Raw genomic sequence first — 24,604 nt, forward strand, 5'->3', positions numbered from 1 at the left:
GACGGCTGGTGGCCGTCATAAACCCGCCCATTCGCGATTCTGCCGCACAGGCGCAGAATTGCGGCAGCATGGAAGGGGTTAACTTAATCAAAGGCGAGACCTATTGCATTTTCAATGCTTGTTGAGTTTTAATCACTTTTTGGAGTTGGTTTGGGTTAAACCAATTTTGCACAAATTATATTTAACAAATGGGTTCTCTGAGACATGTCATTTTTAATATTATAGATACCCCTACTACTCGCACAAAAATTGGTATAATTTGATGGTCATGAAGAACGTGCTTAACACCACTGAAACGTGTGTCGACCTGTCTGTGTCTCCACCCAGCCCACAATACGTTCACGGAGATTCCAACATCTTTGTCCCTTGTTTGACCCTTATGTGCGTGTGTTCCTGGTTGGGTTGTTAGTATGGATGGTATGGAAGAGTATAAATGTGGATATATCATAGCCAATATCAGTATGTGATGAATTCTTAGGGGTTCTGTCGAGAAAACTACATTTTGTGTATAAAAATTGTCACGAGATTTGCTCATTTATCCAGTATTATGGGTGTCTTTCATAGATTCACATGCCTGAATCATTCCCCGTCGTCGAGACGGGAGTCTCCAGTACATAGAAAAGTTATGTCCTATAAACCTATATAGAGAGAAGTAGGCCTAAGGGCCTCACCTTAGTAGCCTATCTATGTCCTTTTGTAAAAAGGACCAAACTCTAGAAGAAAGCCAATCAGCTAACACCTCCCTCTAGAACCTTCCTGTCAGGAGCCTCAGTCTCTCAGATTTTCTACCGCACGTTGTGCTAAGGAAGTCTCCACCTGAGTTCTCCTCAGGTTTCCTTATTCTACCTATTTCTTCACAAATTTGGATTTCTTTACTTCAAGACTTATTATGGCTGATCCTCAGAAGAAGAAGGGTCTCTTCAGAGCATGTACTTCTTGTGGAAAAAAGAAGTTACATATGGAAGACCAGCACAAGACATGCTTATATTGCCTGTATCCGGACCATTCACCAAAGGACTGCAAAATTTGTAGAACATTTTCTACAAAAACGCTAAAAGACAGAGGAGGACGTCTTTTACTCTGGCTTAACAGGCTCTAGACCAGAGACAATCTGGAATCGTCAGAAGAAGATGAGTTTTCTTCAGTCTCCTCACAGCTGTCTATAAAAGGCCACGGGTGGCTTCCCCTATCCCTACAGACGCTCCTCCAAAGAAGGCTGCAAAAAGGTCTTCAGAGGCTAAGTCATCAGCGTCTGACAAGGAGGTTCACACCTTCAAAAAGCCTGCGCTGTCATCGACGACGACCTCATCGAAGCCATCATTGGCACAAAAGAAGGCTGTGTCTCCCGTCTACGTTTTGACGTCGACTACAACAGAATTGACGACGTCAGCATCGTCGGCGTTTTCTTCGACGACGACTACACCATCATCGACGGCGGGTAAGCCTGTGTCGTCGATTATTATTATAAAGAAATCGTCATCGACATCTACAGCGTTGACATCCGTGTCAACGACGAGACCAGCGCCGTCGACGTCTTTGCCGTCGACAAAATCATCATCGTTGACGAGTGTACCGTCGACGAAAGAATCGATGACGAAGAAGACACCGTCGACAGTAGCGCAGTTGACAGTGGCATCGTCGACGAGGGTATTGTCGACAAAGTCATCGTCCACAAAGGCATCGACGACGAAGGCAACGACGGTGATGGACATACCGTCGTCAGCCACACCGTCGAAGAGGACATCGTCGACGCCACAATGGAAGCAATCACCGACGATTCCACCGTCGATGAGACAGACACAAGAACTACAATTCCTGCCGTTGACGAGTCCTTCAATGACCGCTGAGGCTGAGTTACAACCCGCCTCTCTAAGGGTGAAGAGCTCAAAAAAGACAATTACACCAGAGTTAACGTCCCCAAGTAGAGTGCAAGGATTGCCTCCAGCTTGTCTACTACAAGATGAAGAGTCGGATGAGGAGGATAGCACAGAGGCTACCAGTCCATCTCATTTAGTGGTCAAATGCCAAAGCACTGATTATGATGGTGATGATGCTGAAATTACCCAAGAGCATCATGCTCAGACACAGGTACAGACTCAAATTACGCCCATGGTATGTCTACCAGCATCTATAGTGTCTGATTTGAGGTTCTAGATACAGGACTATAAACAACATTTCCCGGAGTCCTCAGCTCCTCAACAGCAGCTAGAAATGCTCCTCCAGCAGCGGGAACGGCTCCGTCTCCACGGCCCACACTACCACCATTGGTGCTCCATCAGGAAAGAGAACAGATACAAGATCCTCCATCATCTGACGATGAGGGAGAACAACAGGAAGAGGGTGAGCTCCAAGATGACCATTCCAATCATGATGACGGAGATGATTACATCATTTCTTCTCCAGCGTCCCCGGAGCCCGCTACCTCAGATTCACCACCTGTGGACATAGGAGGGTTCCACAATCTGGTGGAGAGAGCAGCCAAAAGATTCCACATTTCAATGGAGTCTCAAGAAAGTGACTGTTTCCTTTATGATTTTAAGGAACCACTTAAGAAAACTACCAGGTCAATTCCTATTATTGACTATATATGGGAACAGGGTCTGCAGTTGATGCAGACTCCAGCCTCAGTATCGGCAGTGGTTCCAAGACTGAACAAAAAATGCAAGGCACCTGCATCGGCACCAGCCTGCCTTAGAAAAATTCCAGGAATCCCTCCTCTCCGTTAACAGCTCCACTGGACAAGGAGGGCAGGAAGCTGGACAATATCGGAGAGCTTTTTTCAACCACATCGGCAATGACAGTAAAGGTGGCGAATTCTATTGCACTTCTAGGAAGGTACAATAGGCAGTTGTGGGCAGACATTGCTCCGTATTTCTCTGAACTGCCAGACGCCACGAAAGAGGAAGTTCAATCTCTGCTTCTAGAGGGTCAAACTTCGACCTCTGAATTGATTGACTGTGCTCTGGATGTAGCAATGACTGGATTCAGACAGCTAGCAGGGGCAGCTGTTTTGCGAAGACAGGAATGGCTCAAGGCTACCTCATTCCAACAGGAGGTACAATCTAAAGTCCTGGACATGCCATACGATGGACAACACCTCTTTGGAGCCAAGATCGATGAAGCGCTACAAACAATTAAAAAGGACACAGACACAGCGAGAGCACTTGGCACACTACAATTTAGAAACCAGTCCTTTCGAGGGAACAGAGGCAGAGGACAGTCCTCTTACAGAAGCAATTATCAAAATAGATCCTTATATTCTTACAACCAAGGCAAGTCACAATACCAACCTTGCCAACAACTGCAAGGCAGGCAGTCCTCTTTTGGAAAGTCCAACTTTAAGGGAAAGAACCAACGGAAGACCACTGGCGGACGCCAATGACCTATTCCTACAGCCAGTCCATCCCTCATCTCCTTTTTGAAAATTGGAGGAAAACTGACCCAATTCCTCAACAATTGGAGGAGAAGAACAACGGACCGGTGGGTCCTTCAATTAATTCAATATTGCCATTCTATAGAATTCGAAAAAATCCCACCGACTACCCCTCCACGCCCGATGAGTCACAAAAACCTGCGATTGCTTCTTCAAAAAATCTCAATTATGCTTCAAAAAGGGGCAATATAGCGAGTACCGTCAGCTCACAAGGGGAGAGGATTTTACTCCCGCTTCTTCCTGATTCAAAAGAAGGAGAAGAAATGGAGGCCCATTCTAGACCTCAGGGCGCTCAACGTATTCGTAAAAAGGCAATCGTTCTGCATGGTCACGATTCAGATCTTGGGCCTCTTAGAGGAGGGAGATTTCATGACTTCTCTGGACCTACAAGACGCATACTTTCACGTCCCAGTCCACAAAAATCACAGGAAATTGCAGTGGCGGGCCAGCACTATCAGTTCTGTGTCCTCCCTTTTGGCCTCAAGTCTGCGCCCCGAATCTTCACCAAGTGTCTTTTCCCGGTGGCAGCATTCCTCAGGCAGCATGGACATCAAGTCTTCCCATATTTGGACGAGTGGCTGGTGAAGGCACCATCCTTGTCAGGCGCAACCAAATCCTCCAACGCCTGTCTGAATCTCTTCAAGCACTTGGGTCTTACTCTCAATCGAGAAAAATCCACCTTACATCCCTCTCGAGTCATTACCTTCCTCGGAGCAACACTGAATTCAAAAGTTGCGAAGGCATTCCCATCTCAGGAGAGAAAACACAAGCTTGTCTCTCTGGCCACATCAGCGGCTTCGAAGAAAACTTTACCAGTCCGTACCTTCAAATCCCTCTTGGGAATGATGTCCTTGTGCATCCTGCTCATACCGCACTGTCGCCTCCGGATGCGTCCGCTCCAAGAGGCTTTGTCCAAACAGTGGGAGCAATGCACGGGATCGTTCGAGGACCGCATAAAGATCACAATGCAAATCACCAAGGCATTGCAGTGGTGGAGGTCGCTCAAGAACCTCTCGCAGGGCTTGCCGTTCCTGCTTCCAGCAGCTCCTCATATCATTACGACGGACGCCTCCCTGGAGGGTTGGGGAGCAGTCCTACAGGAATTATGCATCAGTGGCAGATGGTCAGAACCGGAGACGCAGCTCCATATCAACCTGCTGGAGCTGAGGGCAGTCTTCCTAGCCTTGCAGTCCTTCTTGCCAAGGATCAAGAACTCCCTAGTGCTCGTCAGGACAGACAACACTACGACGATGCACTACCTGAACAAACAGGGAGGGACGCATTAGCTAACACTCTCTCGCGAATCACAAAAGATCTGAAAGTGGCTCATTCTCCACAACGTTTTGTTGAGGGTGGAGTATGTCCCAGGCAAGGACAATGTCATCGCAGACGCACTAAGCAGACAGAGGTCTTTGTCGCACGAATGGGAGCTGGACATGACGACCACCGTTCAAATCTTCTCAAGGTGGGGAACGCCGCAAATCGACCTATTTGCGACCAGGGAGAACACCAAATGCCAAAGTTTTGCAAGTTGGCATCCCCAATCAAGGTCTCTCTGGAATGCATTTTCCATTGCATGGCACAACGTCTTTGCGTACGCATTTCCGCCATTTCCAATGATTCCCAGAGTCCTCAGAAAGATGAAGGCGGAGCCTTGCACTTTAATTCTGATAGCCCCATTCTGGCCGAGGCAACACTGGTTCACAGACCTTCATCGCCTCTCATTGCAGCCACCGATCCATCTACGTCAGCATCCATCTCTGCTCACGATGAGCAACAAGCAGGTTCAACATCCGGATCTGAAATCTCTCAGGTTATCGGCTTGGCTCCTGAGTACCGAGAATTCAGCAACTTAAGCATCCCGCAGGATTGTAAAGATATCCTGGCCAAGGCAAGAGCGGAAAGTACTCCCTTTGCCACCTCTCCAGAACAAATATTACCCTACCTGCTACATTTGGTACAGTCGGGCCTGGCACACTCTTCCATAAGGGTACATTTGGCGGCGATATCAAGGTCTAAAAGAACATCGAATGGGCCCTCTCTCTGGTCTAGTAGACTAATAAAACAATTCCTTAAAGGTCTCTATAGATCTTTTCCTCGACCACGGATGATCCCTCCAACATGGCATCTAAATGGGGTTCTAAACCAACTAATGAAACACCCTTTTGAACCCATTCACAGGGCTGACATTAAATACATCTCGTGGAAGACGGCTCTCCTCCTGGCGCTTACATCAGCAAGGAGGGTCAGTGAACTGCAGGCTCTTTCCATCCAAGACCCCTTCCTGCAATTTAGGGATGACAGGGTGATTTTAAGGACCAACCCTAGGTTTATTCCTAAAGTCCCGTCAGACTTCCACTTGAATGAGCCTGTGATTCTCATATCATTCTTTCCAAATCCCAGCACTGCAACGGAGAGATCGCTGCACTCATTGGACCTTAAGAGATGTCTAAAATTTTACATTGATAAAACTAAACATTTCAGAAAATCTAATCAGCTCTTCATAGCCTTCAGTAGACCTAGGAAGGGTCTACCGCTTACCAAACAAAGCATCTCTAGATGGATCTCTTCGGCGCTCACTCTACAAGAGCCATGTCGACTTCTATGGCACTATTTGCAGGAGAGTCAGTTATCGACATCTGCAGAGCGGCCACATGGAAGTCGTCGCATACCTTCACCAGGCACTACTGCCCGGATACAGAGCTGATGAAGGATGCAGCAGTGGGACAAGCAGTGCTACACCATCTATTCCAGTAAGGTGAGCCTTCCTCCATCCTTTTTGGTTTGCACATTTCTCTGTTAATGCTTATGGTTGATGTCTATTGATGGTTCATAGTCGCATGATATGTATTATCTAATGACTTGTCTATGCGGTTCCATCAGAAATGGGCACAAGCTATTGTTTACTACTCTGATTCAGGCATGTGAATCTATGAGACACCCATAATACTGGATAAGAAATGCGTTACTTACCTGTAACTGCAGTTATCCAGTATTGGTGTCTTTCATAGATTCACATGCAACCCTCCCGCCTCCCTTGGAAGGACTCACCTATCTCTCTATCAATGCTACGCCTACTTAGCTTGGTGTGTACGAAAATCTGAGAGACTGAGGCGTCTGACAGGAAGTTTCTAGAGGGAGGTGTTAGCTGATTGGCTCTCTTCTAGAGTTTGGTCCTTTTTACAAAAGGACATAGATAGGCTACTAAGGTGAGGCCTTTAGGCCTACTTCTCTCTATATATGTCTATAGGACATTACTTTTCTATGTACCGGAGACTCCCGTCTCGACAACGGGAAATGATTCAGGCATGTGAATCTTTGAAAGACACCAATACTGGATAACTGCAGTTACAGGTAAGTAACGCATTTCGTATCAATGATATAATATCTATGTTAAAATAAGAAAAATGCAAAAAAGAGTCAATAATATGTATGGTTTTAATGTTTTGAATACTATAATTAAATCATTTTTAAAAAGTGAAAAAAAAATGTATACAGTAACATTGTTGCATGTCTCTGGTAGTACATTAGTAACCCGGTGGAGCTGTTTAAGCCCTAAATAGCAAAGAAGTAGAGGTCAAGTTGGAGGTTTTTGATATACTGTTATGAAGGAATGAATGTCCTGGAGTTGATAACTAAGTTGCAGCCACTCAGGATAGATGCTATGGGCCTATTGTTACGCTCAATTTCACCCTTTCATCTTTTCCTTTTTTCTTTTTTTCTTTTTGCAAGTATGGTGTCTCGGTGTGCTTGGTCACTCTCCTCTGGTCTGGTATGGGAGGTCTCATGTTACCAATACACTTTCATGCAGAAGAGTGAAATCTTGGTTAGTTCCCTTCAGCAATTGACATTTAGAAACTACTGATTAGTCTGCCCTTAAAACCATGGCATTTAGTGAAAGATTACTTGTGGTTTAAGTAGTTCTTTGTAGGAACTTCTTCCCTGTTCTGCACCTTCCCCCTCCCCCTCATGCTTTCTCTGTGCCCCACCTACAAAGTGTAGAATTTGGGCCTGATACCACCCACTGATGTCTCCTACGCTTTGACACTGGCATATTTGCACTTTTGGCTTTGACGGTACTTGTTAAATTGCTTCACAGGCATCTGCAAAGCCAAATCATTCCAAAATCCCCAATGTGCATTGGGAAGCAGAAACAGTGGCTATCTTGTAATGGAATGTCTTCTGTTTTTTAAAACTCCATTGCTGGATACCTACCGTCTTGCCTGTGAATACACAGTGGAATCAGGTGCAAAAACAAATGATAAAGTCAATGGATCCATACCTGGTAGCAATGGTGGGACCTATTCGCTTTGCCAGTGCAGGTTTTAGTTTGGTTCTGTCATATCAAGTTAAAATTAGAGGTAGGTAAGGTTTACCTCAAAATGCTAAAATATTGCATAGTGTACAGAATCCTGAAACAATGGATTGAGCTATGTGTATATAGGACCCGACAACTCATCGACTATAGTGCTCATTATATGTGGTTGGGAGAGAGACCACCTACCAAAATGCAGATAGACTGCCAGTAGCTGTGAGAAAACAGAGCACATGATTTCATTACTGGCACTAATTAAGGTGGATTCAAGCTAGCCTGGCTAATGAGGTGTTACCCGAAACTGGTCCCAGGATGCTTGTTTCCATCCAGGGAAGACCTGGCTTGGCAGTTCGGACTAGACTGTTCCCATGAGGCACAGGATCAAGGTTGATTTGCATATGGCTGGGTTTGAACTGGGGTGGCGGAGTGAGCTAAAGAATGATGATGGGCTCAACACAGATCTGTGGCTGGGGATGAGTGTCTGAAAAGTTTCAGAGCTCTGTCCATCATCTCCTTCTGTTTGACTTATTAAGGTGTATGATTGTGATTAGAGAAAGGAATGAATCTTAACTTTCCTCGGCGACAAAGGCCAGAAAAAGATCAACAAAAATGGGGCCTGTTTAAAAAGATAAATTTACTCATGTATTAATCTACACTTACCCTTTGTAGTAAATGTACTATTTTTAGATATTCACTATTTCGAAGTGTACATTGAATACAAAGCATACCCTTACATGTCCCCCCAACCTGGAACCAGGGGGGTGGAGTCAACTTTATGACTGTAAAGGTACTACTAGTAATTTTTCACACATAGGCGGAGAGCTCCATTTGGTAAATTATTGGAACATTTTCAAAAGTTACTGACATTTTAAAAACAAAATAGAAATAAATCTTATATTATATAAGAATGTGAATCAATCTTATAGATTTGTTTTAAATATTGAAAAAAATAATAGTGCTACAGTACTGTTAACTTATTTTCTAATTAAAAATGTAATTAATTAAAATATATTAAATACAAATTATTTTTTAAGATTAATAAAAGAAATCTGACCTAAAGTAAAATGTTTATATTTATTTACCTTAGTACAAATTAGTAAAAGTTATCTATGTAATATTTAAGTTATTTGGATTGTTTAAAAAAATTACATTTATCTTTAATTTAAAATAGTTATTATATTTTTTATGCATAGTTTGATAACATTAAATGTAATTTATACTTCGTTTTTAAAGCTGAAATAAATATATTTATTTTAACATTGTTTCCCATGGGGTGTTATTTAATGTCTATGCCTCAATTATTTTGTCTGAAAGCGTGTTGCTGCCCCTGTGTTTGGCCATGTCTGGTTCTGTACTTACTTCTGCCCTGAACTGGAGCATATGTATGACTGTTTTGGGACATTTTTGGCTTCAGTAAATATAGTGAATTGCAATGGACTTGCTCATTTGTGGGTGGGTGTTCGTGCCGCCCTAAACTCCTCCTTATTCCTCCCTAAACCCCTCACATTTTATAGTTGGTATTCCCCATTTTCCAGCCACTCCACCCTGTTCCTCTTAATTTCCAACAAAAATGTAGACGTACATCTGAGGGAATCTCTGCACACAAAAGATAGGCGAGCCAGAGGCAAAGACCTCCTCATGTAGGTTTTTGGATAGCATTTTGTAGCACATTAGTGGTACTGTTGTAGTACTACTAAACATACTACAAAATGCTCTTTTGTGAATAGGCTCCCCTTCAAATGAGGAAAAATATGGCCCAAGAGCACTGAGGACTGAGTCGTAAGGCGACCAAAAAAATTTACTAAATTGACAGATTGATTATCTCCCAACATATCCACAATATAACTGAGGGGAACTAAGGCTGACTGTTTGATTGCCAGTGTGATACATAAAAAGAGGATATCTCAGTGGCCACTGAGAGGTCAAGTATGAGGCAGTAAATAATTGTGACGAAATTCAGAAACTGTAGCGGTTTCTTTTATTGTACCACTGCTTTCAGGATGCATGTGTGCATGTGCTTACAGGAGTAAGATTCAGGGAACAGTGTCATCCAATACGCAGAGCTTCTGGAGGAGAACGCTAAAAAGCCAGGCATTGCAAAACATTCAAATGGGCAGAAGAAATGTTCCCTTGGAAAATACTTAGTATATTAATAAAAACAAATAAATCATAGGGTTATAATATTTTTTTTCTTTGCTATTAGGTTGCAGGAGGCAGTATTTTCCCTATTATCGCAGACTTATTTTCAAACATTCTGATGAAAAAAAATAATATTCTGAGATCAGTTCTCTTAAATGGGGAAAACATATGGCACTACTATACCCCTTATTTTGAAATGCATGACTCGGAATGATGCGACAATACAGTATCAAGTAACACAACTCATATTAATTCCTAGATGAGGTATTGCCACACTAAAATTACGGGCAACTCGTGATGAAGCCAGAATGCCAGCAGCCCGACTTTCCATCCTTTTGACAAGAGGAAGGATGCCATGGAGTTAGGTGCAAGCATGGAAAATTGCTCCGTTAACTGCTGTTTGGGTAGTGCTTAATTTGAGCTGGTAGCTTCCAGTGCTCAGCGCCAGCACTTAATTTCCAGCAGCGGCACTTATGACAGCTGCCATATGGTGGCGGTGTTTATGTAATTTACTGGTGAAGGAAAAAGCTGTTGGTAGTTAGTTCAATATACCTTAAAAGCAACTACTACCTGCCACCCAACCCATTCTTAAAGTTTTAGTGGCCTTGAACAGTCTGAATTGTCACACTTTTAGCAGTGTGATGGGTAGTAGTTGTGTATGTACTGTCACTGGCAGTGTGTGGTGCAAACTTAGTGGCCTCCTGACGAGGGCCCTTGCACTTTTTTTTCACAAATTAAGCACTGTATTAAAATATAGCATTTATCAGGGTTCAAATGACTCATCAGAACTGTGGACCGGTGCCACTGCACCTGCTGCACTAATTGAAGCTCCTCCCATGCCGTGGGACTGCATTGCCGACATAAGGAGATCTGCTTTCTCAGTGTGCTGCAGTGTGGAATTGTGTGACATTAACATACGTGTGCTTATATCCAGTGGGAGGTGTTACTACTTCTTATGTAAATATTTTTACCTTAAGCGTCCTTTAGTAAATGACGCTGTTGTCGCCAATCACGTTTAACCATTTGTTTGAAATGTTTCCCTCAAAGCGTCTAATTCTATCTTGTTTGGCATGTTGATAGAAATGAAGACGCCATTAACCAGTTGGCGGTCACGCCGTACCCGGCGCCTCCAAGCGCACAGTCTCCAAGTGAGGTAAGAGCCCTTCTCGATTATTCTAACTCCATGTCGTTGATCATAATTAGCCGGAAATGTCATTCTTTCCGTCCTGCAGGTGGGATTCGTCCTCTGGCTGCAGGCAGCATCCGATGGGAATTGGAGTGCAGCAGACTTTAACCCTTACCCACTCCCCCCCCGGACCTAGGCAGATTACTGTGTTTTCAAAATCCATTTTAAGTTCAGAAAAAACACTTTAAATAATTCTGGTTCAATGGCAGAGGCCGCATGATTCAAGAGTTCGAGCAGCTCAAATTGCAGTCATCATCTGTCATTTTGTGCTTTCAGTGCTGGGTAATGAGAGTGTGGAGCATGGGGAGTGCAGTGTATCAAATCCGAACCAACACATGATCAAAAGCCTGGCTGCCTCTTGCAGATACAGTACGTGGAAGAAAGTAAACATGCCATTTGTAATAAAAACAGCCGACACTTTGCAGTAGCGCTGCTGGCCTTATTTATAACTCTTAAAGTGAGTAGATGTGTAATAACAACATAGTTTAGTTAACTGAGGAAAAACATCTAAGCAGCGCCCATAGGCCTGGCATATGGTCATCTGATGCGTCCTCAGAGCCTTTACGAAGTAACCTTCCCCTGAATAAGAGCACTCGGTGTTGTTTTCAAAGTCCAATTTCCGATAGAGACTTCTAACCGCAGGCTCCTCACCTTGTGAATTTCTTCAGGTGCCAGACTAAGGGGCAGATTAGGATTGCGGTTTTTCCGGATCCTCCGGGCCGGCGGAAGCCACCGCTGGCCCGGAGGATGCGGAAAAACCGCAGCGGACCCACCAAAGACCCACCGCCACATTAGGATGGCTGGTGGGTCCTGGTTTCCGTCCGTAGCTTTTCCGCCGCGGTTGGCTTACAACCGCGGTGGAAAAGCTCTAATATGGTGACGGTGTCTCTCAGACACCGTCAGCCATATTAGCATGGGCTGTCAAAAATGCTTTTCCGCGGCGGATTTTCCGCTGTGGAAAAGCATGTGTAACTTCACTGCTGGGGCCTGTTGCGGGCCCCCTGGGTGAAGGGGGGGGAGGGGATGCACATGGGGGGTACCTATGGTACCCCCTTGCATTTGTATGCAGAAATCGGTAGGCACCGCACGGTGCCTGCCGCTTTCTGCATACAAATGCAAAGTATGCATTTTTACCATTGCGGCGGATGCAGCTTGAAGCCGCACCCGCCGCAATGGTAAAAATAGAGGATGTGAACGCCAGGGTGGCGGTCACATCCTAATTGCACAGGAAGGAACTCCGCAGGCCATGCGGAGGTTCCCTCCTACTCTATGGTGGTGGACGGACTCAGGTCCGTCCGCCATCATAATCGGCCCCTAGATTCGGGAACTTTTCAGCAATTCCCTCACACACTGACAGATGACATTGTGCGGCACCGTGTTGGATCCGTCTTCTCTGGATATGACGTTGAGCCCCTATTTATGCGTCACTTCCACTCTCTGATGTCTTTTTTTTAACATTTATTTTATGCGTTTTTATATAGTGCAGACTTTACACGAAGGTGTCGGAGCATTTCACAATAGGAACAGTAATGATACAAGAGGAGAAAATTACAATTGAGCATGTTACAAAAGCTTACGTTACATGAGGCAATAGTGACAATTGTGCATGTATCAAGAGCAAACAAAATACAAGAGGTCGCAAACGGTACGTTACAAGAGGAAAAAGTGACATGTGTGCATGTTACACAAGCGTGCAAAGTAAAAGTATAGGTATAATACTGCAATACATGGCAGACACTCAAAACACAAGAACAAACGTTAAGTAACATGAGGCAATGGTGGCAATTGTGCATGTATCAAAAGCAAACAAAATACAAGAGGTAGCAAACGATACTTTACAAGAGGAAAAGTAGAGAATAGAATTTCCTATAATGGTAGGACTTCTTTCAGATAATAGAGGGCGTGAATTAAATTTGGAAGTGTCTTTGAAGGAGGAGAACTTAGGTCAGTTTTGAAGGCCTGGGAAGAGGTGGTGGTCCGGAGCTGAGGCGGAAGTGAGTTCCAGATTCTCACTGCGTTGCCTCCCGAAGCTGATCCGGAGCTAGCAGTGTTGTTTTCTAGAGGGCTTTTTTTCCTCAGGAAAACTCTCTTTTGCTTCTAATCTAAACACTTCACAGTTTGCAAAATTTGGGCCCTAAAACAACAGATTTTAAGCTGTGCCGTGGCTGCTACTGAAAGATGCAGGCGATGGACACCCACAACATCTGCCTCTTGTTCCTCAGCCCCTCATGACAAGGAGTCATGTCCTTGCTATGAGAAGATATATCGCAAGCCACCTGCGCCCGCTACAGTAAGATATCCATCAACAAACTCCATAAGAAGAAGCGGTCACGGTCGAGGACGCTGACTCACTGTCATTCACACTCTTGTTCCACAGTTGTGGAACTTGGGTAAGTCGAAGAGATCCCATAAGGAGCTTAAGAAGTCAAAGCATTGGTGTCCACCCTTCCTCTACTCTCACCATTCAGACTTGCATAACAACCCCTGTACCTCCTGCCTGCTGAGCCATATTCCCACTCCCACTGGAGCAGACTATGACAGCAGACAAACTCTGCCATCTCAGATAGTCCGAAACCTGCTGGAGCGCCGTTGGGTATAGGAGATCAGAGGTCGCTACCTGTGGGACCACGTTGGCGGATCCATCCCCAACTGCGCTTCCTGACCTTCGCCCAAGGTCAGCCTGCGAGCATGGCAGATGTGGCTCCAGCCTCAACACAACATCCAACACTGCTCTCAGTGCCTCGACCAACACCACTGGCCTGAGCCTCAGCGCTGGTGTCGATGTCAAAGGCACTGGATATGGATTAAATAGTTTTATTGGATTCTGAGGCTCTGCCCCTAACCTTTGGACCAGGTCAGCATGCCGATTCAACCCCAGACATATCCCACCAATATGATAATGATGGGGGACTATGGAGACGAAATGTATGAGGAGGGAAACATATTTGAGGACCTTAAGGATGCTAGTGGCCTGGACACCTCACCAGGCATTGGGCTATCCTCCCCAAACCCAGTCATGTCTACAGGCAGCTTTACATTCTTTGCCACTGTGATCAGGCAGGCAGCATAAGGCTTAGACCTCAATCTTCCCATGCAGGAAGTAAAAACAAATGTCCTCACTGAGGTTGTGAGCCCAAATCCTCTACTGTCTTTTAATGAGCCCCTCATTGATGTTCCAGTGGGTGCCTGGGCAAAACCAGGGTTTACTGCCCAGTGAATAGCAAGAGGCAAGACGGCAAAGCCCTGCTCCCTGAGGCCTGGATTTTGTTTTGGACAGCACCCCACCCTGGAGCGCTTAGTGGTAGAGACATCAACCAGCCACCATAATCTCAATGCCACCCCTATGACGCCGCCTGAACAAATGGAAACAATTGCAAAGTGCATATTCCCTAGTGCCACCGTTGCCTTAGGTCCGTCTTCACCTCATGCTTCCTGGGTAGATACACAAGTTGTGGGACAGGTGGCAGACATCTTGCTAGCTGTCCCAGAAGACATCAGGCCAACTTTACAGCATCTTATTTCTGATGCAGAAGACACAGCTAAATACAAAATAAGTTCAGGTCTAGCCACTACTGACTGCCTGGGTAGGCAGTTGGAACCAGTGTTGTACTGCGGCGCCACACAATGATTGGCTCCACAGGGTTTTCCTCTCATGTCCAGCAGGCCCTAATGGAGTTGCCCTTTGACGTCTCTAGGCTGTTTGGAGCAATGGCTAACTCGGCCTTGGAGATATTTAAATAGAGAAAAGCCACCTCATACACGATAGGCCTAGTTAAGCCTGCTAAGGAGCTCCTCCCACCAAAGTGTCCCTTCCAAGGCTTTGGTAGGACTTTCCTGCAGAGGCAGTGGCAATATGTGTTTCAGAAGCCATAAGCCTTCCAGTCCTTTTGAGGGTGGAAGTGGGAGCATACCAACAGTATCCACGGACAACACACTACTCAAACCTCAACACCTGCAGCCACCACAAAAGATTTTGTCCTTTGTGGGACATGATTACCCGATGGGAGATCGGGTCACCCTTTACCTCCCTGGACGGTGGAGCATCACTTCAGACCAATGGGTGATCCAGATCATCGAATAGGGCGTAGGTCTTCAAAGTGTGGTGCGCGCCCCCATGGGGGGTACGGCATCTCCTCAGGGAGGGCACGCACTCCACCCCACCACTTCACCTTCCATTATTTCTCCTCATGTCAGAAGTATGTTTGCTGCCTGTGTTTCATACCCCCACCTTGAGTTAGGCTCTCTGATTGGAGTAGTCCTTCAGAACCACCAATTAGGATGTGGTTCCTGCCGTTCTGATGTCAGCATTGACATTCCTCCAATGAAAGGGACAGTAGCAGCACAGATGGCAGGAAGTGGCGCATATTTTGCATATATAAAGCTGCAAAATACTTCTACTTTGCTGATAAAGCAGCACTTTTTCACTGCTGCCTTTTGCCTCGTGGTTGCTGAATTTCACATCTAGTTGCTCCTCTTCGCCTCGCTCGTGAAGCCTTACCCCTCAAGGTTATCCTGGTTTGTAACCTCGCAGCTCCTGCCTCCAAGGCTTTTGCAATGGTGCATCCTTCCTAAAGATTCCATTCACTGGCAGGTAAGTGTGAAGAGCTTTTTAAAGTCTCCCTCCCTAGCCATTCATCCCAATACTAGTGAGAATGTTGGATGATTTGAAGAGGAGAGGATATGGCATTAATGCCATAGCTGCTGACTTTGGTTCTGGGGACCTGGGTATGAGTCCTGGCATAGGCTCAACATCATGGACTGATAATAAGGTTTAGATGGGGGGCTCAGCCTAAAAGAAGTTTGAAGACCTCTGGAATAGGGATACTCCCTACCCTTCTAGTCATATACACCTCCGGAAGACAACTTGTCCATTCTCCACAGAAAAGTTTGGGCTATCCATATTTCGCAGCAAAATTTGGGCTCTCTTGGCCTGGGGGGCAATACAGAGGGTGCTGGTGTCAGAGATCAGGACTGGTTGCGACTACTGTTACTTTCTGGTGCCTGGAAAGGATGGAGGCATCAGCCCTATCCTGGACCTTTGCCCTCTGAACGCCTTTGTCCGGAAGGACAGATTCAGAATGCTTACTCCGGCCCAGGTCCTATCTGCCCTTGATGCAGGACTTGCTAGACTCCTATTTTTACATCTTCATTGTGCAGTCCCACAAGCATTACCTGAGGTTTCAGGTAGGCCATTAGTACTATCAGTTCTATGTGCTCCCTTTTGGCTTTACCAGTGCACCTCGGGTGTTAACCAAAGTGATGGTGGTAGTAGCAGCTCATCGGCGGAGATTAGGAATCCCAGTCTTGCCATATCTCGACAACTAACTACTGAAGACAGGCTCTCCTCAAGCAGTCATAGGCCACCTGCAGATGATGGCCAACTTATTGACATTTTTGGGGTTTTCCATGGATGTGCTTAAGTCTTATCAGACTTCTTCACAACTGCTCCCTTTCATGGTATACATCCAGGAAACGGTGCTCTTTTGAGTCATCTCTCTGCCTCAAGTTCAAGTTCAAGAATTTATATAGCGCACTACTCACCCAGAGGGTCTCAAGGCGCTTGGGGAGGGGGTACATTATTTATCAAATAGCCAAGTTTTAAGTTCTTTTCGGAAGGAGATGTGGTTCTGTGTAAGGCGGAGGTGAGTGGGGAGTGAGTTCCAGGTCTTGGCCGCCAAGTAGGAGAAGGATCTACCTCCCATTGTGGATCTTTGGATACGTGGAACTGCAGCGAGGCCTTGATTGGAGGATCTTAGTTGGCGGGTGGGTGTGTAGAAGGATAGTCGGGTGTTGAGGCATTCGGGCCCTAGTTTGTAGAGGGCCTTGTGTGCGTGGGTAAGGAAACGGAATGTTATTCTCTTGTTGACGGGAAGCCAGTGGAGGTCCTTCAGGTGGCCGGTAATGTGATCTTGGCGAGGGATGTCCAGAATAAGTCTTGCTGACGCGTTTTGGATGCGTTGGAGTTTTTTCTGTAATTTGGCTGTAATTCCGGCGTAGAGGGTATTTCCGTAGTCTAGTCGACTCGTAACCAGTGCGTGGGTGACAGTCTTTCTTGTCTCGGCGGGGATCCAATGGAAGATTTTTTGAGCATACGAAGTACGTTGCAGCAGGAGGATGAGACGGCGTTGACTTGTTTGGTCATCGAGAGTGAGGAGTCTAGGATGAAGCCAAGGTCACGTGCGTGGTCTGTGGGTATGGGTGCTGAGCCCAGATCCGAAGGCCACCATGAGTCGTCCCAGGCAGAGGGGGATGATCCTAGGATGAGCACTTCCGTTTTGTCAGAGCTAAGTTTTAGGTGACTGTTTTTCATCCATGCGGCTACTTCTTTCATGCCTTCGTGAAGATTGGTTTTGGCGGTGTTGGGGTCTTTGGTGAGGGAAAGGATCAGCTGGGTGTCGTCAGCGTAGGAGATGATGTTGAGGTTGTGTTGACGCGCGATGGAAGCGAGTGGACTCATGTAAACATTGAAGAGGGTGGGACTGAGTGATGATCCTTGTGGTACACTGCAGATGACTTCGGTGGCCTCTGATCTGAATGGGGGAAGTCGGACTCTCTGAGTTCTCCCAGCGAGGAACGAGAGGATCCAGTCCAAGGCTTTTCCTTTTAAGCCGATGTTGCTGAGACGTTGTATGAGGGTGCTGTGACAGACAGTGTCGAAGGCGGCGGAGAGGTCGAGTAGAATGAGGGCCACTGATTCTCCGTTGTCCAGTAGTGTTCGGATGTCGTCTGTTGCAGCAATGAGGGCGGTATCGGTGCTGTGTTTGGCTCGAAAGCCGTACTGTGAGGGATCGAGGGAGTTGTTGGATTCGAGGAAGGCGGCGAGTTGGCTATTGACGGCTTTCTCAATGACTTTGGCCGGGAATGGGAGGAGGGATATGGGGCGGTAGTTTTTAAGTTCAGAGGGGTCTGCTGTGGGTTTCTTCAGGAGGGCGCTGACTTCGGCATGTTTCCAGCTTTCTGGGAAGGTAGCAGAGTTGAAGGAGCAGTTGATGACATCACGGATATGGGGAGCGATGATGCTGTCTGCTTTGTTGAAGATGTGGTGGGGGCATGGGTCGGTTGGCGAGCCAGAGTGGATGGAATTCATAAGGCGGATGGTGTCTTCAGTGGTGATTGGGTTCCAGGCGTTGAGGTTGTTAGAGGGCGGTTTAGGTTCTGAGGGGGGTGGAGAGGATTGTTCGTTGGAACTGTTTTCGAAGCTGTTATGTATGTCGGCAATTTTGTTGTAGAAGAAGGAGGATAACGAATCGCAGAGGTCTTGGGAGGGAGTGATGTCGTTTGAGGCTGCGGTGGGGTTGGTGAATTCCTTGACGATGTTGAATAGTTCCTTGCTGTTATGGGCGTTGTTGTCGATTCTTGAATGCTGATTTCTTGGTGGATCGTATCAGCTGGTGGTGTTTGCGGGTGGCTGCCTTGAAGGTGGTCATGTTGTCGGTGGTTGGGTTTTTTCTCCATGTTTTCTCGAGAGTACGGCATAGCTTCTTGGATTTCTTAAGGTCATCGTTGAACCAGGGGGCTTTTTTGCTGTCTTGTTTGGTGTGATGATTTTTCAAGGGTGCTAATTCGTCAGCGCTGTGAGTGATCCATTGTTTGAATTTGATGGCCGCTTGGTTTGGGACCGATGAAAGGGCGGGTGGGTTTTGGTTGAGCGATGAGAGGAGTTGGTCGGTGGTGATTTTGTTCCATTTTCTTCTGGGAATGGGTTGTGGGGGGGTGTGGGTCGAGGTGGTTTTGTAGCTGAAGTGAACACAACTGTGGTCCGTCCAATGGAGAGCTGTGGTGTGATCAAAGGAGATGTGTTTGCTGGAGGTGAAGATTGGACCGAGTGTATGTCCGGCTAAATGGGTGGGGGTGTCAACAAGTTGTTTGAGGCCGAGATTGGACAGGTTGGTGGTGTTGCTGTCGTTTTTCTTTTCCAGGTGGAAGTTGAGGTCTCCTAGTTCTCAGAGGCGAGGGCATGTGGACTGATGAAGTCAGTGATGTCTTCGCTGAATTGTTTACGGGTTCCTGGAGGTCTATAGATGAGGGTGCCTCTGAGTGTGGTCCTAGGGTTGGTGTGGATCTGGAAGTGGAGGTGTTCAGCGGTTGTAAGGATATCGTCGGAGCTAGTCGTGATTTTGATGGTGTTCTTGTGGACGATGGCGATGCCACCTCCTCTTTGGACGGTGCGGTCTTTTCGGATGATCTTGTAGTTGTCCGGTATGGCTATGGCGATGTCGGGTGTTGATGATGCGTTTATCCATGTTTCAGTAAGGAAGGCGACGTCCGGTGATGTAGTTTCCAGAAGATCCCAGAGTTCAGAGGCGTGTTTGTGCACCGAGCGGGTGTTTAGCAGGATGCACTTCAGGTGGTTAGAGTCTGAGCTGTTTTTGGGGTTAGTGGATGTGGTATGAATCTTGATGCTGGTGAATTTACAGGAGTGGCAGGTGAAGGGACCGTGGGTACGTCCTGGGGCAGCTTCGTAGCATTGCGGTGTGCGTCCAGGGTTAAGGGCTAGAAGGGTGGTGGCGTCATACGCTAAGCGGGTGGAGTGGGGTTTGCGTGGACCAGGTGGTTTGGCGCTGGGCGCGGTCCAGGCGCGGACGGGCGCAGACGGGCTTACCTTTGGCGCACCTTCGGCGTGACCGCTGCGCGCAAGGGCATCTGTCATAAGTGGATGGAGGAGTGGGGAGGGGCAAGGGCGGGGCAGCTGGGAGGCGGGAGGCGGGAGCGTGGTGGGGAACTGGGCTGGGGGCCTAACAACAAACAACAAAATGGCTGTGAGCCAAAAGCCTAACACGAAGAGATTAGGGCACAACCTGAGTAATGGCTAGGGAATGGGCAATGGCGCCAGCACAATCTGCCAGAAATCGATTGCACAGTCTAAAGGCAGCAAAGAGCAATTGATTGGTGATTAATGCGCACTGTGGCAGTATAGCGCTCTGAATTAATTCACTCAGCTCTATAGCGCCACGAAAATTAAACAACAATCAGGCACAAGTGAAAGCAGCAGTAACGCGAGCAGAGCGCTATTTCAAACCAATTAGTCAGGTACACAAGAAAGCAACTGTATGAAATAGCGCTCCGCTCGCATTACTATCAGTCAGGCACAAAAGAAAGCAACAGTAATGCGAGCAGAGCGCTACTTCATACAATCAGTCAGGCAGAAAGGAAAGCAACAGTAATGCGAGCAGAGCAGGCACAAATGAAAGCAGCAGTGATGCATGCAGAGCGTTATTTAATTCCAGCAAGTAGCAGTCTGGCAATATAATGCTACAATACCAGCTTCTGGGTCAGGGCAGGGAGCAGCGTTAGGAGCGACCACTTCTAGCGAGTGCAGGACTCAATGAGTCTGGGATGTATGGGCTATGATACAGATGTTTCTACCTTTGACCTTGGCCTCAATGAGCACAGCTGTCAGGCTTATGGGCCTCTTGGCCTCTTACATCCTGCTTGCAGACCTTGCCTGGTGGCAAAGGCGGGATCTGCAGTGGGATTTGAAGTTTCAGTGGGCTTAGCACCAAGGCAGTCAATCAAATGTTATCGAAGTGTCGGAGGAGACTACGAAAGACCTGCAGTGGCAGCTGCTCCACCATGATTGGACTGGTGGAAGACCCCTTTCCCTAACTCAGCCGAGTTAACGGTCATGATGGATGCATTGTTACTGGGAGGGGGAGATTATCTGGTAGAGATGAGATGACTTGGTCTTTGGTGGAAACTCATCTCATTATCAACTTGTGAAGGTGCAAGTGGTTCGCTTTCACACTGAAGGCTTTCCTCCCGATTATCAATGGGTAATGGGTGCAGATTCTCACGGACAACATGGCTGCCTTGTGGTTTTGCAATAGTCCGGGTAATGTGAAGTAATGTTTTTTTTTTTTTGTCAGGCGCCTCTTGTCTCTAGAAATGGCTGAATGTTCAGGGCATCTCCCGGACTGCACAGCACCTGGCAGGTTCCTTAAACGCCAGGGCAGACCAACTCGACTGACGTTGCCTAGCAGAGAACAGATGGCATTTACACTCATAGGTGGCACAGGGCATCTTCTAGCAATGGGGAGAACCCTGCTTTGATCTATTCTCCACCGCAGAGAATACGTAGCCTCCACACTTTTGTGCTTTGGAGTTTCCAAGGCAATCCTTACATGAAGACGCCTTATGCCTACACTGGGGTTCAGCACTCCGCTGCATGTTGCGGCCCAAATCTCTCCCACCCAGAATACCAAAAATGATCCACAAAGACCAGTGAAAGAGAGTGTGGTACCCAGAACGTCTGGACATAAGCATATGCTCTCCAGTCTAGTTGCCCCTTCGAGAGGACTTCCTTTAACGGCAGTAGCACCAAGTTTGGCACCTGAGCCTGATCCACCTACAATTCCATTCATGGAGATTGAGCAGCGACAGCTGATGGCTTTCAGTCAGTGATTAGTGTAATCTTGGCAGCCCAGCTTCTATCCACCAAATCTGTTGATGCAGGAAACTGGGAGAAGCTTTTTGCTTGGTGTTCCTCCAGACAAGCAAAAAATGTTCTTGTGTTTTGTTTGCCCCTAGCCCAGCAAGGCCTTGCTGCGGCAACAGTTAAGAGTCCTCATTTAGCTTTTCAGTCTTCCTCTGTTTTCCGGACCAGCCAGCCCTATTCAAATCTCTTGTTGTGATGAATTTTTTGAAGGGGATGATCCCATATGTTCCCTCCAACACCATAGATGATTCCGCAGTTGAACCTTAATTTGATGTGGACTCGAACCCATGCACAGTTATCCTCTTTGCCTTCTAACGATTAACACAGCAATTCTCTTTGCTTTAAAATAAGCAACGAGAGTGAGCGGATTCCAGATTTTGTCTGTAGTTCCCCCATGTACATCTTTCTTCTTAGATATATTAGTCCTCTGGACAAAAGTGGCTTTTCTATACACTGCCCCACCCCTCCAAGGAGGAGAACATCTTCACCACCTTCGCCCTGAGAGGGCACTTCGATTCTATGTAGCCCGAATCAGAGGCTACCGACTGGATGAACAACCTTTGGACAGTTTCTCTTAAGGCAAAGTGGTGCTCAAGATGACCTTTTCGAGATGAATTGTGTTATGCATCAAGATCTGCTAGGGGCTGGCCAAGAGACAGCCCCCAGAAGGCTTGTGTGTCGCTCAAGGGTGAAGTCTGCTACCACTACTCTGACATGTGATGTGCCAGTTGAGACATTTGCCAGGGTGTGCCCTTGGCATCTCTGCACATATTCACGAAGCAGTACTGCCTGGATAGCCAGGTCTGGTTGGATAGGCACTTCGCTGATTTGTTCTGAAGGATTTCCTGGTCTGAACCATTACACAGATCTACCAGCAGAGGAGTCCACCTACTTTGGTATCTAGTCACTGGGTGACAAATCTGCTCTTATAAGTTTCAGGAGAACAAGTTACTTACCTTCAGCAATGCCTTTTCTGGTAGACACTCAGTCTAACCATAGGATTTTTATTGACCCTCACTCCTCCCCGTTCAGTGGAATGAACTAATTCTTCCCATTAATAAGATGCCAAATCCAAAGATCGACACACAGCACTGATCTTCTTAGCTCTCCATCCAATGGGCACAGGCAGAGATCAAGCTAGAAACTGACATCAGCGTTCCGAGGTTAATGAGGATTCTGACATCATATCTGGAGTGCACCAATCCGACACCACCTGTTGACACAATAGGGATATTGCTGAAAAGTTTCCAGATCTACTCTGTTGCCTGAGGAAATTCACAAGGGGAGAAATCTGCAGTTAGAGTCAATACCTGTCAGAGGGCCACGGGCAAGTAGGGGTCACTGGGCCCAACCGTAGGGTTGAGGTGTTTTACTCCTGATTTCCTGGGGATCGACCTACTACAGATCCTGAGCAACTAGACCAAGAATACCTTCTGCACTTGACTCTCAGTAGTAACTTGGTCGAGCAGTCTAAGGCTCCCTCGGGGGAGGAAAGGTTGGAGGGGTGGATACAGGAGTTGAAGAACACACACTCACAGCTCAACATGCACAAAGTAGTAGCAATACATTATTGTCCAGCCAAATACTTATTTTTGTGATAAAAAAGTATTTTATTTTACCACTGCAAGACAGAAAGGTGAATACAACATCCACAAACAATCACACATTCCCCCTTAGGCCCCTCTCCCTCCTTTTTCCTAGCAATAGTGATTATTCCTCATTCACTATAGGCAACATACATGGTAAGCCCCACTTGTAGTCCGAGTCTCACTCTGAATCTATGTTAACGTCAACAGTATTTCAGCACCACAGTGCTATCTGGCAATCTCCCCTCTCTCCTACCCACTCCCCACCAGACTCCCCCCACCCCCTCCCCCTCCCCGGGCAGACTGGCCTGAAATTAGCCTTACCCACTCTTGCAGGATCAGAGCGACAGGAGTACCTGAGGATGCCCATTTTGTGAGTGCTGGAGCAGCAGCAGCGGATTCAGGTGGGTTTACTGTGCGATTCCCAGGCGGACTGCACTCAGTGGTCATAGAGTTCCTCACATGTGGTGGTGCCACCACAGCGACCAAAGGTTCTTTGCAGCTGCTCCTTGTAGGGTAAGTCTCTGGTCCGTCCCATGGTGGGTGGGGATTGGTGCGAAGATCCTGATGGAAATCCTTTTTCCGATTGTATGTGCGCAGGGGTCCCCACTGTAGATTCACTCCAGTGACGATTCTGACTAGTTCACACGTCATGTTGGTCCCTGTGACCCCGTCTGGCATACAGGATCACTGTATCCTCATTGCACATGGGCTCCAGACCGATCTGCACAGTGATGTCCTTGACAGCCGCCTGGCTTGGCATATGGGGTCACGGCCTACCATGGCAGAAGTTCAACAACCCTCACAGCACGTTACTCTTCTCATGGCGGACTAGCTGCTCACTGCACGTGGCCTCTAGCCCGATTGGAACAACGATGTACATGGCTTACTTCACAGCAGCCCTACTCTGGCACACAAGGGTTGTCGATGTTGTCCTGCAACAACCCGTTCTATGCCTCAGCTCTCTGTGCTGTCCCCTCACCCAGGTAAGAGACTAGCAGCCCTTGACTCCCAGTCCTGGTCACGTACAGTCGTCTTGCAGAGCATACCTTCTTCACACAGCCTGTCTCATTGCTTGGCAGTTGACAATTTTTGGGTTGTCAATCTCCTCTTCTCATAGTTCATTTCCAGACATCAAATGTCTTCTTTAGAGGCTGAGTCTCTGAAGTTTATGCCGGGGTCTGCTTCCTTTTGAAGTGCCCACTCCTCTGTCCTCTGCCTCTTGAAATAAGTATGTCCTCTTCCTCTTGAAAGAACTCTGCCCTCTGCCTCTTGAAAGAAGTCTGTCACAGCAGGAGTGGCTTGAAATCTGATAGCCCCCAACACAAGCCATGGTAGTTATGATTTCACATGTGGATGTCAGCCACAGTGATATGTGTATCAAAAGATTGGCCCAGGGTCTCAGCCCTATTCTTTATGATTCTCTTATTAGCTCCATCTCCTTATTGAGATGTGCCCAGGTCCCTTCCTTGTGATATCTCTCTGAATCAAAGAATACCCTTTGAAGTGT

General features: G+C 46.9%; 1 protein-coding gene across 6 annotated transcripts in view; it reads left to right on the forward strand.

The window, feature by feature from the left end:
* Positions 1-24,604, forward strand: part of PATJ (PATJ crumbs cell polarity complex component) — a 1,366,227-nt gene that overhangs the window by 966,960 nt on the left and 374,663 nt on the right. For all 6 annotated transcript variants that reach the window (XM_086953328.1, XM_086953320.1, XM_086953345.1 and 3 more), the window contains one exon: positions 10,968-11,040. In XM_086953328.1, the coding sequence (XP_086809454.1) occupies positions 10,968-11,040 (73 nt within the window). The remainder of the gene's footprint in view (positions 1-10,967; positions 11,041-24,604) is intronic.

Source organism: Lissotriton vulgaris, chromosome 1_1 (genome assembly GCF_964263255.1).
Source record: "Lissotriton vulgaris chromosome 1_1, aLisVul1.2, whole genome shotgun sequence".
Lineage (NCBI taxonomy): Eukaryota > Metazoa > Chordata > Amphibia > Caudata > Salamandridae > Lissotriton > Lissotriton vulgaris.